Below are 14,076 nucleotides of genomic sequence, written 5' to 3' on the forward strand. Positions count from 1 at the left end.
CCTCCCCTGCCTTTCTGCCATCTGACACCACCAGGGAAGGAATCCTGCCTCATCTGCACATCTGAGAACAACTCACAAAGACCCTTGCATGGACCCAGAGGAACAGACTTCCAACTTCAGCTTCATCTGTGAAAAAATGAACTTTATTTTCTGCCTGTGGTGACTTTTTATCATCTTTCATTTTCCCACAGCCAGATGATGAGCCCAAAAACTTGCAGAAAAATATAATAATTCTTTTGCAATGTCTTAGTTGTTCTAACAAAAAGGTATCATCACTGATCCAAGAGTTCTAGATTTTTGCATTACATAGTGGGTATAGAAACTGAAATATCTTGGGATCAATATAGCTTACTCTAGACATTTAACTAATTAAAATTTGAATGCTTTCTGAACAGTCCTGTAGCAGTTGCTATACAGCTACGAGGAATCCTGTAGTTTTTATAGGAACAAGGGAATTGGCATTCATTAAAATTAAAAGCTGAGAAATTAAAAAAAAAAACTGATTAATGGAAACACTTTTCACACATTTACTTGGTCCATGAAATACAATGCCACAGAAAGCTCCAGGCCTAGTCACTAAAGCCAAGAACAGAGTAGTATTGAAAGAGGCACCAAAACTCTACTTAAATTGGTTCATCATAATTACTGATAAAAATATTGGGAGGTATATTAAATTTCCTTTTGTAGGGCTTATGCTAGCCAATACTAAACCACTAAAGAACAGGATGAAGCCTCATCTGGCTGTGCAATAGCAACAGCTGCCCCTTTCTTTCTCTGAAGATTCAATTCTGGTTACTGCCATAAATGGTAATTTTCCCTACCAGAACAAACCTAGGAGAATTCTCCCAGATTATTTGAATAGTTGATGTATGTGTGTTTACGCTTGTGAAAATGTAATTTTAACCAACACTGTCATTGTTTTCTCTGTTCTCCACCACCCCCCTCCCCTTTACAGGGTATTTGGTGCTGCTATATTGCTGACCTCCACCCTCAATATGCTAATACCATCTGCAGCGAAGGTGCATTTTGGGTGTGTCATCTTTGTTAGGATCTTGCAGGGCCTCGTAGAGGTATGGAAAAAAATATGGAACAACAAGGACATGTGACTAGAAATGCTCATGAAATGCAGATTTTAGAGTGGGTAAACAAAAGTGATTCCATCAAAGGAGCTGTATCTTAAAAATAATGATGAACTGAAGCTCCAACTACCAGGTTGTGGTTTCAAGTGTGGGTCTTCCAGTTATATGATGGAAAAAAGGAATTTTGCACAGAAAAATTCCATACTATTCAGAGGTCAACGGAAAGCTGGGATATGAACCTCTCAATCCCACTTAAACTGTAGAGTGTGAAAGCGTTCTGGACATTTTCACACTTTATTTCTCATTCAGCACCACAGAATGGGCACTTTCTTTAAAATCTAGTTTGGTTTTATTATAGCCCCGACCATGTTCCCACTGATGTCAATAGGAGTTTCATACCTGAGTAAAATGGGAACCTGTTTAAGACTATTGTAATTTTTTCTTTTGCTTCATTGATATTTTCAGACTTCATCTCCAAAATTACCACGCCTAAGAAAATCAGTGCCCAAAAGAAAGATGCACAATTTTTGCATTCATAACTCTTTGGAGTAAAACTCTTAAATATTGGTGCAGACATTACATGCAAATCAGGCGGTGCAATGGTTATCTTTACACAAAGGTGAAGGGAAGAGAGGGATACAAAGTTAAAAAAAATCCAAATGTCTTTAGACCTGTCACTTTAAGATTTCTCTTTTCCATTTTGGAGGAAATTATGGATAAGAAGCATCTGAATAGGAGCATGCAGGATAGCTGCAATTGATTATAGGTCTCAGAATAAGAATTTTGCAAAATTTATGGCAAATTCAAGTTCTGAAATATACACAGTCAATTTACAAAGTTTGGAATTTTAAAATTTTGTTCACAAGATCAAATTCCATATTAAAAGAATAAAATGTATCTGTTCCCATAGAAAATGCAAAATTCAGATTATTTTTTTCAGTGTGTAATTGGGCAGTAAGTGATAATTTTGTAAAAAAGTTAGTGAATGTTATATTTTCTGTCTTTATGGGGTAACAAGATAGTTCATAACATCTGAATAATTTGGGTTAAAATTTTGGTATGCCTTTTACCACTTTCATATAAAAAGATGGATATAGTTTTGGAATATTGTTATGTTTTAAAATTAAATAAACATTGTTCAGTTATCCTTTGCCTTGGTTGCTTAAAGAACTCATTACAGCAAAAAGTGGTGAGAAAATTCCTTTTGCAGTAGGGGTTACTTTCACACTGTTTTCATTTTCTAATTTTAGAACAAGGAAAATTACTTGATTTTTAAAAGGTTTTTATTATGGCATTAAATGAAGTTTAAAAAGTAGCTGAAGTTCCAGATGACTCAAATATGGTCTGAGAATGAGCTCAAGGTAGGGCCCTGATTTTAATCCTGACTCTGGTCTTACCTGTAGAAGTCTTACCTTTCTACCAAGAGAATCACTGCTCTCCTGATAGAAACCACAAGTGAGCAGGCATTCATCATCCTCATCAAGGAGCAAGATCTTCCTTTTTCAATAAGGAAGATGTCTCTTGTGGGAGAGTTTCTCCTGCAGGAAAGAATGCCTGTGTGCTTTCTTGGCTACTGACATGTCACTTGACCTCTATGCCTCATTTTCCTCCCATCTTTAAGGAATGGTTATGCTTATCACCTACTTCATGTGAGGTTTAAATAGTTATTAATGCACGCATGATGTACTAAATAGGTGGAACTTGTATCAGTCTTCAAGCTTTGTCCAAATCTTTCAGTTTTTCTATGGAACATTGGATTGGGGCCAAACTTGTTACAGGAAATGCTCAGTATTATCATCGCCATCATCATTTTTATGGTAGTTCTAAACAGAAATAAATATATAAATCTATGCACTGACTAGCAGCATGTATTAACTGGTAAATGCCCACTCTACAGGGTGTCACTTACCCTGCCTGCCACGGGATATGGAGCAAATGGGCCCCTCCTTTAGAAAGAAGTAGGCTAGCAACCACTTCCTTCTGTGGTAAGCACTTTTCCCCCTATTTTCTTCTTCTTTTTGCATGCAATAACTAAATATTTCAGTATTGAATGTATTTTTATTTTCATTCAAATCTTTGTTGTTTTGTAGGTTCCTATGCAGGAGCTGTCATTGCAATGCCTTTAGCTGGGATTCTTGTACAATATACTGGGTGGCCTTCTGTGTTTTATGTGTATGGTATGATATGATATTCTTGTTCACCTCCCTCCAATATTATCTGAATTTATTTTACACCTTTAAGAAAGCTGTCTTGTTAATGCATGCTGGAAATAAAGGAGGCATAGAGTAACAAAGCTAAGGATATAAAACTATAGAAACAGTGGTTAAAAAGGAAGGGAAACGAAGGGCAAAACAAGAAGCAACAGTCTTCAACAAGAAGAATGCAGGTTATTTGACAGGGAAACTTTAATTACTCATAGGACCACTGTGGTGTCATGAACTGCTTGGGAAGTTTGTTGAATCGCAGTTCATGTTGTACCATTCCTTGTGTTTATATCAATGTCAATTCAAAAGACCTACAAAGAAAAAAAAGTGGGCTAGATAGGCTAGTACAAATGTCATTGCCCTATTGATGAATCATTGTGTTTAATGATTTACACCAGTAGAAAATCTGGTGATAACAAGTTAATTATGCTGGCATGAAGCTGGTGTGAATTAGAGGGAAATTCCATATCAGACAAAACCTGAACCAGTTATAACAATTGAGAACTGCCATGCAGCAAACAACAGGTATCTTAAGTTTCCCTAATGGAAGTCAGAAGAAAGGACAAATAAAATGGGAAAGCAGCAACAATATAATATACATAAACATAGTATATATAAGCAAAAATATTGCTATCCCAGGTCTAGTCCCCTGGGTGTGTTTGGATCTCTACTCAGAAAAGACTTTTAGCTGGGATGAATGATTCTGTTGATGGTATAGTAGAGTTAACCCTAATAAACACAGATGTAATGCAGAATACTCACACTGCATTAATTAACACTATTTATTTCTCATGGAATCGCACCAAAAAATTCACCTATGAACAGTTACTTAGACAAGACATTTATTAAACCTATTTAACCCTCGAAATAAACTGCCATAGAATTTTTTGTGCTCCTGTGTTGAAAATAGTGTTGTAATCTTAACATCATCCAGGCGAAGGTTTTTGTTTCATTTTGTCTTGTGCCATAAGCATGGGCTAGAATGAATTGTCATATATAATTAGCAGAGAATGAAACACTGAATCTGTCAGATTCCTAGGGGTTCTTCCTTTCTGACAATGAAGGCATTCTGTAAATGAAATGGTAACTTTACCATGGATGCAATCCTGGAAATCTCTTGAACATACAATAGTTTGCAGACCTGGGCTTTTTTGTGAGCGTAGCTAATGAGAAAGCAACCTCAAATGCCATTTTTAAATGTGCTCTGTGTTTGGTACTTGTTTTCTGCTTTCTTTCCAAGCCTTTCTTTCCTTTACCTTTTCAAAAAAAAAGGGAGCTTTGGGATGGTCTGGTACATGTTCTGGCTTTTGGTGTCATATGAGAGTCCTGCAAAGCACCCCACAATCACTGAAGAAGAACGGAGATACATAGAAGAAAGCATTGGGGAGAGTGCCAACCTCTTAGGTGCAATGGAAGTAAGAATGTTACTGCATTTCTACCCTTACATGTATTGGCATCACGGGTTTTGGGTTAAGAGGCAAGATGATAAATAGTGAATATGGTCAACTTCAATAAAGATAGACGTGCACTTGGGCTGCACAATTCAGATTTCTGGAATAACATTCTGCTTCTGATGGAATATGTGTATGGCTCATGCTGTTGCAAAGTATAAGAGGGCATGATGCTACCACCCTCTGGTGCGATTACTCTTGGCATAAAAAGGACAATGTTGGATGCAGTGGAAGCTGGCTGTTTCAGAAAGCTGACAGATCACATTTATCTTAACCTTTCCTTTTCTGGTTTCTCATTCTTTGGTCACTTTTGCACCAGACCCATGTACTTACTCAAAATGCAGTGCCTCTTATGAGCAAATATATAAAGATTAATTGTTCTAGGCCCAACTAGACTAGCTACAATTAAATTTGTCTTTTGATTATAGTGCAACAGGTTGATTGTGATAGAAAAGCATCAAGCATCAATTGACTTAGACCTTTTTTAAATGAGGATATTTGAATATGGCTTATTCTGCAAGTGAAATGGATATTCCTACAGGCACCGCACCCCAAGGGTAACATCCATAGATCAGCTCTCAAGTAGTGTTCCTTCTGGGCAGCTTTCCTGATATTGCAGAGAAGGCAGGAACATGTTATAGAGTGGGCATTTCTCCTATCTTACTTCATACTCTATTCCAGATGTGCCACATATAATTCCTCAAGCTCTTCATAATATTTCTTGGTTTACTGCATGGAGGAATATTCTGTGTCCTGCCTATTCTATCTCTCCATCATTTGGTGAGGAAGGATAGATAGAATAATGTTAATTATGATATATCATGAGATGCCGAGTTGAGCTAGATAAACTCAAATCAGAATTTGCTCTAAATTCCATTAATATAATGGCCAAAGTACTATAGTAAGATGTACTCTTACATTTCAAAACTAACAATTCTAGTATAATGCTTAATCTTCCAGGAAGTATATATTTTAAACCCTACATAATCTGAGATTGCCCTATACAAGTAGACCTCTCAGAATACTACATGCAGTCTGTACAAAACTGGAGGCCCTTCCAAATATTCAGTAATCCAGTCATGCTATATGAGCATATTTTTCACCTTCTTAATGATCAAAGTTCTAAAGAAAATAACTTAACCTCAGCTAATTAAAGAAAAGTTGAACTACTTTGGCTTTTATCTCTCTCACAACTTTACAACCCGTTCTTCGCTTGCAGCCTTCATGCCTCACTCCCAAAGATCTCTCTTTATATTGTTTCTTAATTGGGTCAGACAACTAGTTCTTAATTCAGCACAGACAAGCAATAGCCATATCCCCCATAATTAAAAGCTTTGATCCACTGTGGAAAACTTTACACCTGCTCAGATGTGGAATAAGGAGAGTTTAAAAGAGTTTACTGCTGATTGCCATTTTTTCTGGACAGCTTTTTTACACTCTGATGTTGGTTTGACATGTATTGGGACTTGTGCTCCTTAATGACATAGATCGTTTTTGAAAACCCCACCCTTGATAAGAGGAAAAAATTGCTGCAGATTGACATTTTAAACAGATTCTAAACCCTGGGCAAAAAATGCCTAAAAGAAGTCAATATATTTTACTTGGATTTGAGTTGGAGTTTTCCTGTTTAATTCCTTGGTACTTTCATAATTTGAAGCCAGATACAGAATTATTTTTGGAAGTGATTAGTGTATATTATTGGTTTAATTGGTTTTGAAATGAGCAATATGACATACTTCCCATGGCATTCAGGAAGCCCTAACCAATTAAGTCTCAGTTAACCCTTAATTCTCGCTAATGAATAGGTGCATAAGGCACTACACATACTGTAGCACTTCCATTTTTGGAGGCATGCCAGTATTTGAGGTGCGGTGGATCTAATCCTACTTTCAGCTATACCCAGGAAATCTCCTTGAATCCAGGGCCACATCCTTCAATACAGCTGCACAGATGGGTTGAAACATGTGGAGCTACAATGAAGTCTCTGGGACTCTACAGGGATGCAATGTTACCAATCTGTTTTCTTTTTGCAAGACTAAATTCACTTAAAAATGCAACAATACCTTGGCTAAAAGTCTGTTTTAAAAAAGAAGAAAATGGTGCTTGAGCTGAGAGTTTCTATAAAGGAACCTCCAGAATACCAGAATGAGAATTCAGAAGCAACTTAATAGTAGCAGTTTATTATACAGCTTTCACTTCAGCACTATGATACAACTAACAGTAAACATTATTTATATATGTGTATATACACACAATAATATAATTTATAATTGTTTGCTAAAAGTAAATACTAAAATTGCACCTTTTGCCACTTAAAATGAAATTACAACAGAACATGGTATATGATGATATAAATTTAGATAAAATTAATCTGTGGACAGTACAGTAAACCAGGAGACTTCTATTTGATTTTGACCCTTATTCTTTGTGCAACTAATACAAATACACCCAGGGGGGTATCAGACAGGTTGTGAGTTGTTAGAGAAAAGCCAAACTGTTTTTAATTCATTGGCACAGTATTTAAAATTTTCCATTAATGGAGAAATCCATTTTCCTCTTACTTCTTCAAAAACAAACAAGACCACAAATAATGCTTAAATGAATCTATCTCCTTCTTCGAACAAGAACATATGCTGCTTGAATATGGGGTTCAAAACAATCTGCTCATGACGACTGAATATCTCATTAGAGTGAATCACATTCTAGTCATGGTTTGTAGTTTTGTATTGAAGATAGGTAAGTTTCTGGGCCCAAAGAGTGCTTTATGACTCTTAAAAAAGGAGAAGTTAGAAAAAGTCTCATTGCCTGAATGTCTGTCTCTTTGCTGGAATCTTTAATGATTAAATTTATGTATTGTTTTAGATATAGGGGAAATTTTGGCTCAGTGTTATTCAGTACAATTCCCAGGCTATTTGTCTGTAGAAGAATATAGATGTTATTTACCCACCCAGACAAGGTTTTATTGGGAAAAGGAGAGGCTTCTAAAATGAACATCTAAATGTATCTGATAGGCATAAAAGATTCAATTTTCACTCAATAATGTAGAATTCTTAATTGAGCTAAGTCACTCACATTAATCGGTCCTGTTTCAGACAGCATGAGCCCCCTATCATGGAATTGGGAAAAGAGCTGCCATAAAAAATAGATATCTTTTCTATTTTTGAATGAATCATGGGTTTAAATATAGTCTCAAGGCTTATGATGGAAATGATAGGCTTGCTATCTGATATTATTTTATTATAAATGTTTTCAATTATACTTGCTTAGGCTGTATGTGATTGTGTCAACAGTGCTTGGACACAAATAATGGAAATTAATTATAATATTGAGAATATGAGCTTTTTATTGACTTTGTAGATATATGTCTAGTTACTTACATTTCCAAACTCATTCTTGGTTCTCCAAACACTGATGCATATGCTTTTCCCTTCTGAAGATTAAATTTACAGGGACTACTCAAGTATGTCAAGTTTATTTCAAACCACACATTTATTTTTTTTGGACAAGATGTGATAGCACCCATTATCTGCCACCCTTCCTGGAGGAATTTGTTAAGCAATGTTTCTTTCTGTCTTGCAGAAATTCAAGACTCCGTGGAGAAAATTTTTTACATCTATGCCCGTCTATGCAATTATTGTTGCAAACTTTTGCAGAAGCTGGACTTTTTATTTGCTGCTTATTAGCCAGCCTGCTTACTTTGAAGAGGTGTTTGGGTTTGAAATAAGCAAGGTATATGCAATTCCATATTGCTGAGCGTCAGTAATCATTGAGTCACGTGTAGCTCTTCCCTTGAAAAAGCACTTTTCCAGTATATTTAGAATTCTCTAAACTTATTTCCCTTTATGAACCAGTATGAAAGTAAAGAAAACTGGAAAAGGTATGTACCCTTCTGATTAGTCTAAAATGTTCAGGTAGCATACTTTAGCATACTATTAAAATCTGGGGGGTTGGGTAGGGATGCACACTGCCAATAAGTATTCATGCCGGTATGTAGGGTTGGTGTGTGCAACATGATATCGTATAGGCTGCAGAAGAGCCAGTTTCATTTGCAGTTTTTCATGTAACCTCATGTGTTTGTATTGCCACCAAGGTTTTAGGGAAATTGGGGAATGGACTAGAACCACTTCACCAAGCTCCTTGCATTAGACTGCAAGTGGGCTGGGATTATAAAAGGCAGAAAGATGCATTCTCTTTAAAAAAGGTGCAATTGGCATATTATAAGATACATCTCCTGGGCATGAATTACACCTTCCACTCTCCCAGAGGGCAAAGGAGCTATGAACTACTTCTTGTTGGGTCAGTGACACATTTTGATATATAGGACTGATCCAAAGATGAGTGAAATTCAAAATCTTCCTGTGGACATTAATGGGCTTTGGATCATGCCCTTACTGTGAATATGGATCATAGGAAAATAGGGCTGGAAGGGAATGCATTACATTTATTTAGCCCAGTCTCCTGCTCAAGGCAGTATCACTCGTGACTACATGTCTGTTTAGCCAAACTTCCAGAGATGGAGATTGATTCCACAACTTCTCTAGGTAGCCTGCTCCAATGCTTAATCACTCACATGATCGGAGTACTTCCTAATTTCCTACCTAAATTTCTTCTGCTGCAGTTTGAGGCCATTGCTCCTACTCCTTTCTCCTATAGCCACAGAGAAAACCCATCTTCATCCTCTCTGTAAATGTCCTTCCAGTATCTGAAGACTTTTACCAAATCTCTTCTCAGTCTTCCCTTCTCCAGACTAAATAACCCTAGTTCTTTCAGCTCGTCTTCATATGTCATGCTTCTCAGACTCCAGTTATTTTTATTGCTCTCCCCTGGACTCTTTCCAGTCTGTCTACATCTTACTTGATACATACAGCAACTATACAATCCATACAGCAGTGCAGCCAGTCATTTCCCAATCCCTTCTTGTGCATGAAATTATTCTGTCCTTGAGTGCAGGCATTTGTCCTTGCTGAATCTCATTTGATTGATTGCAGGCCATGTCTCCAGTCTATCTAAGTCATTCTGGATCATAGCCCTGCTCTCCAGAGTGTCTGAAACTCCACCCAATTTGGTGTCATCCTCAGATTTGCAAGATGGAGTTGTACTTTCTCAATTGTGTGTCTTAGGCTGTGTGTAGACAAAACAAGAGGCATGTGTGCATGGCACTTTAAAGCAGACTAAATGCTTTTTGCACTGCTTTAGTGGTGTTGGTGTTTGCAAGCCTTGGCGGCATACTGCGCATTAATTCCAGCTGCTGTAGGGAATTTGGTGGCATAATGCGCCTTATATGACTTGAGGTGCTGCAAACTTGAACTCCTTTGAGGAGTTTTAGTTTGAGGCCCCTACAGCTGCAAAGCAAAGCACTGGGCTCCATGCAGCTCTGTAGGAAGCCCTGTAGGCAGCCTGGCAGAAGCCTGGGAAAGCAGCTCCACCCAAGAAAAGCAGCAAACCTGTTCTTTCCCCCCTCCTTCCCCCAAAGCCTTCTGCCTGCCTGAGCTGCATGGGGGCCTGATACTTCCCCCTGCAGCTGTAGTGCCTGGGCTGGGTGCCACCTGTGGGGGGCACCGCTGCCACTGAGGGAAGCACCAGCCCTCTGCCTCTCCACAGCCCAGGGACCACTCCACCCGCTGGCAGCTTGCCCTCACCTCCCTGCCAGAAAGGCAGGTAAGTCAGCGGGGTGCGTGCACAACACAGGGGTTTAATTGGCCCTACATTGAAATAGTGTTTTTTAAAACCCACTGCTTCAATTTAGGGCCCCTGTTTCATCTACATGCACCCTTAGGTCCTATCTTTCTAACAGCGAAGAAGGATGTTCCATTAGTACAAGTGATGGAGGTCTGAGATATTGGAGCAGGAAGTCTGAAGTACAGTACAGTGACAAGCAGGTAGCCACAGAATATTTTATTTTGTTTTATATTAAATAGAACATAAAAAATAGTTCTGTCATCTGAAACTCAGATAGGCTTAAGCAGCAATACCCATGGCTGGATTCTTCAGCCTGAACTTTCTCCAAGTGCAAATTGTGTTCTGAGTGTAGACTTATAAAGAGAAACTGAACAGCTGTGAAATGTTGGTTCAGAGCCAGGATTCCATACATCTGTCTCCCTACCTCTGGAGACTTAGCATTTTTAGAACCAAAATTTGGTCTGAACCTATGGTTCATATTAGAACAGCAAATAAAAAGATAAACAGCTCTAAGTTTAATAGAAGGGGACATATTTCATGTTTTTTTGCAAACCGAGTGGAGCCTAGAGACAAAGACATGCCACTGATTTGAATATAAAGATGTCGTTATTGTATAGTTTCCATATGGCTTCTAAACATGCAGTATTCTGTGCATAATCCTACATTTCTTCCACAATGAAAGGCCTACTGGCCTCAGTATGACTCCAATTGTACAAGCAATGCAGGTCCAGACCCCCTGTGCTTCTTAATGATTTTTTAATTTTGGAAAGCCATGACTTCCTTTACCTACTGGCCCGCATCCTGGAACTTCAAGTTGAGTTCCATGAATGGACCTTAAATGTTCCTGTCCATTATTAAAAAAAATAAAGAGGCAAGTTACAATCAGGTACATTGTAAATTTTCAGTTATTTATAAAGTAAATCAAGATGTTTACTTTTTGTACCTACCTTGAAATTGCAGAAAATCAGTTAATTAGTTTCTGATTACCTGATTCTTTAGGAAATGTTAAATCAATATTTTATTATGGTGTTAACATTTCCCATTTTTCGTCATTATTTCAGGTGGGTATTTTATCTGCTGTGCCGCATTTAGTGATGACAATTATTGTGCCTATTGGGGGACAAATTGCAGACTTTTTAAGAAGCAGACAAATTCTTTCAACTACTACTGTGAGAAAGATAATGAACTGTGGAGGTAAGTCTTTTTACTTTTTTAAGAGGTATTCAGAACACCTTGAATATGATATTGCGTACAGCATATAAACAAACTGCATGTCTGTATAAATATGAAGAATTTCTTTTCACCTCTAGCTTGCATGATAAACACTCAGCTATTAAAAACAGGCCATTACTATTGAAGGAGGCCTTCAAGCAGAGAATGGGACTTTCTGCACATACTTTCTTCTAACACTCACTGAGAAAGTTCTTCACAGGGTAGGACATGGATTTTAAAAGGGCTAGTGAAACAGATGGGTGCCCAACCCAATTTTCAAAATGCCTAAATAGCTTAGATGCCTTCAGTCTGATGGGACACTTATAGACATGCTTTGGGAGGCGGGGAAGGGGGTGCGATTTAATTAGCACAGCTCCAAGGACATTTATAGATGTGCTCTGGGAGGCAGGGGGAACCACCATTTTTCAGTGAGGGGAATGCTGATACACGTGATACTGGAGTCCGCTGGAGCACGGTAATTACCATGCTTCAGCAGATTCTATTGATCGAGTCTGCTCCAATGAGCTGTAATTACAGCACATTGAAGCAGCCTCCCTGCATGTGTATAGAAGCCCATTGAATCAATGAAAGTTAGGCACAAGACTTTGGTTCAGTTCCTAAAAGGGACAGAAAGTCACAATAAATTGTTATGTAAATGCCAACTAAAAAGCTAATTTACACTGAAAGAGTGTTTCCTTTTTTTGGACTAAGCATTGCTGAATTATATCCCTAAGAGTTAATGCTTTGCCACCGCCTCTTCTAAATTAGTTCCAACTATGATACCTTGCAAATTTCACTTGGTAGTCAAATCTGATGCATATTTTCCTTTTATTATCCCACAAGGTTTTGGCATGGAGGCAACTCTTCTTCTGGTGGTGGGATATTCCCACAGTAAAGGAGTGGCTATTTCATTCTTAGTGCTTGCTGTGGGCTTCAGTGGATTTGCCATATCTGGTAAGATAATACTTCTGTTTTTAATGCCTAGTTATTTCATATTCTAAGAAAAAAGAATAAAGGAAGAAAAGAAAGAAAAGCAGAGGTTCAGATTCAGTTTTCATATGGGAGATATAATTGAGTACAAAATTCAGGATTTCATTTAGTATAACTTATTATCATTTGCAGAGAAAATATAAGTGTGTAGCAGGATGGGTCACCGTGCTGTTCCCTAAGGTGCCCTCTGTACCGTGCCAAGCATTCTCTAAGCACCCTCAGAATCTCACCCGCCATGTCTTCAATGTTATGTATTTATTGTAGGGAGGCTGCCCTTCATTCCCTTAGCTATGGTTTTCCTGCTATGTGCCGGACCCGCTTAGGTCTCCCTGGCACTTGGGAGCTCTACAGCCCTGCCTTGCTCCACGTCCTGTTGACACTCTGTCCCTTCACAGTCTCATCTCGCTCGGGCTCTCTGGAGTCCTGCCTCACACTGCACCTCACAGTGCTCAAACGGTCACTGCCCCTCTCTCTCTGGGGCTTCTCACTGCCCTCTTTCTGGGGCTTCTTGCTCACCCCGAGCCTCACTGGCACTCAGGTTCTCCATGACCTTGTTCTGCCTTTTGGGGTACTCTCCCAATACTGCGCCTTTGCCTTGGTGCTTGGGGATGACACCTCCCCCTCTGCTGCGCCCTTATGGATGCTCTGGGTCAGTGCCCTCCCTGCACTGTCCTTTCTGGCAGTCTGGGAGGCACACTCCCTCTGCTGCACTCTTTTTGGCTTCATGGTCGCTGCCCCTTTCTCTGGGTCTCTCAGCAGTGCTGCCCACTCTCTGGGGCTAGGGTCCACACTCTAACGTGGTTCCCCTATGAGGCCTCCTCCAACCCTTTATAGCCTTGCCCAAACCTCTGGTCTTACAACAACAACAAAACAATAACACAAGCCCCTGGTATATACACAAAGCTAAACCGCTTGGCTAACCTCCTTTGAGTCGCCCTCCACAGGTGCTCCATCCTTCACCAGCATAATGGACTGCTCACATCCAGGCCTTTCCCCTTTGCTCAGTCAGGCAGCCCTCCTCCTTGGCTGCCAGCTGAGAACCCCTCTCTTGGCCTCCAGCCTGTGCTTTATAGAAGTCAGCCCTGCCCCTTCTGATCAGCTGACTCAACAGGTGTGGGCCCCTAGCTCCTCCTGGTTGCCCTGGCAGCCGGCACCTGGTGGCCATTCCTGCTCTTCAAGTAGCAGGCACCTTAGTGCCCTGCTACAAAGTGAATGCCACTCCTTGCATATTATATTATTTTTACTAAAATATTTCAGCTTTTCCCCATATTTACCAGAACTAGGTGGAGGTATTATTTTTCTGAAATACAAATATTAAAACATTTCTTCTAGATATAACTTCTTAGGTTTAAAATTTGTTTCTTCTGCATATTATAAATAACATTGTAACCCTGCTACTGGGTACCAGTCAGCAGCAAAAAGGGCCGGGTTCACATATTGGGTTAGCTCATAAATTAAAGC

General features: G+C 39.1%; 1 protein-coding gene across 1 annotated transcript in view; it reads left to right on the plus strand.

Annotated features, from left to right (window-relative positions):
* The window catches only part of SLC17A6 (solute carrier family 17 member 6), a 70,863-nt gene that overhangs the window by 49,648 nt on the left and 7,139 nt on the right, over nt 1-14,076 (plus strand). Inside the window, exons 4-10 of the mRNA XM_019519473.1 lie at nt 956-1,070; nt 2,977-3,064; nt 3,170-3,256; nt 4,556-4,698; nt 8,314-8,463; nt 11,475-11,607; nt 12,469-12,579. Of these exons, the coding sequence (XP_019375018.1) occupies nt 956-1,070; nt 2,977-3,064; nt 3,170-3,256; nt 4,556-4,698; nt 8,314-8,463; nt 11,475-11,607; nt 12,469-12,579 (827 nt within the window). The remainder of the gene's footprint in view (nt 1-955; nt 1,071-2,976; nt 3,065-3,169; nt 3,257-4,555; nt 4,699-8,313; nt 8,464-11,474; nt 11,608-12,468; nt 12,580-14,076) is intronic.

Source organism: Gavialis gangeticus, unplaced genomic scaffold (genome assembly GCF_001723915.1).
Source record: "Gavialis gangeticus isolate Ggan-Ray unplaced genomic scaffold, GavGan_comp1, whole genome shotgun sequence".
NCBI lineage: Eukaryota > Metazoa > Chordata > Crocodylia > Gavialidae > Gavialis > Gavialis gangeticus.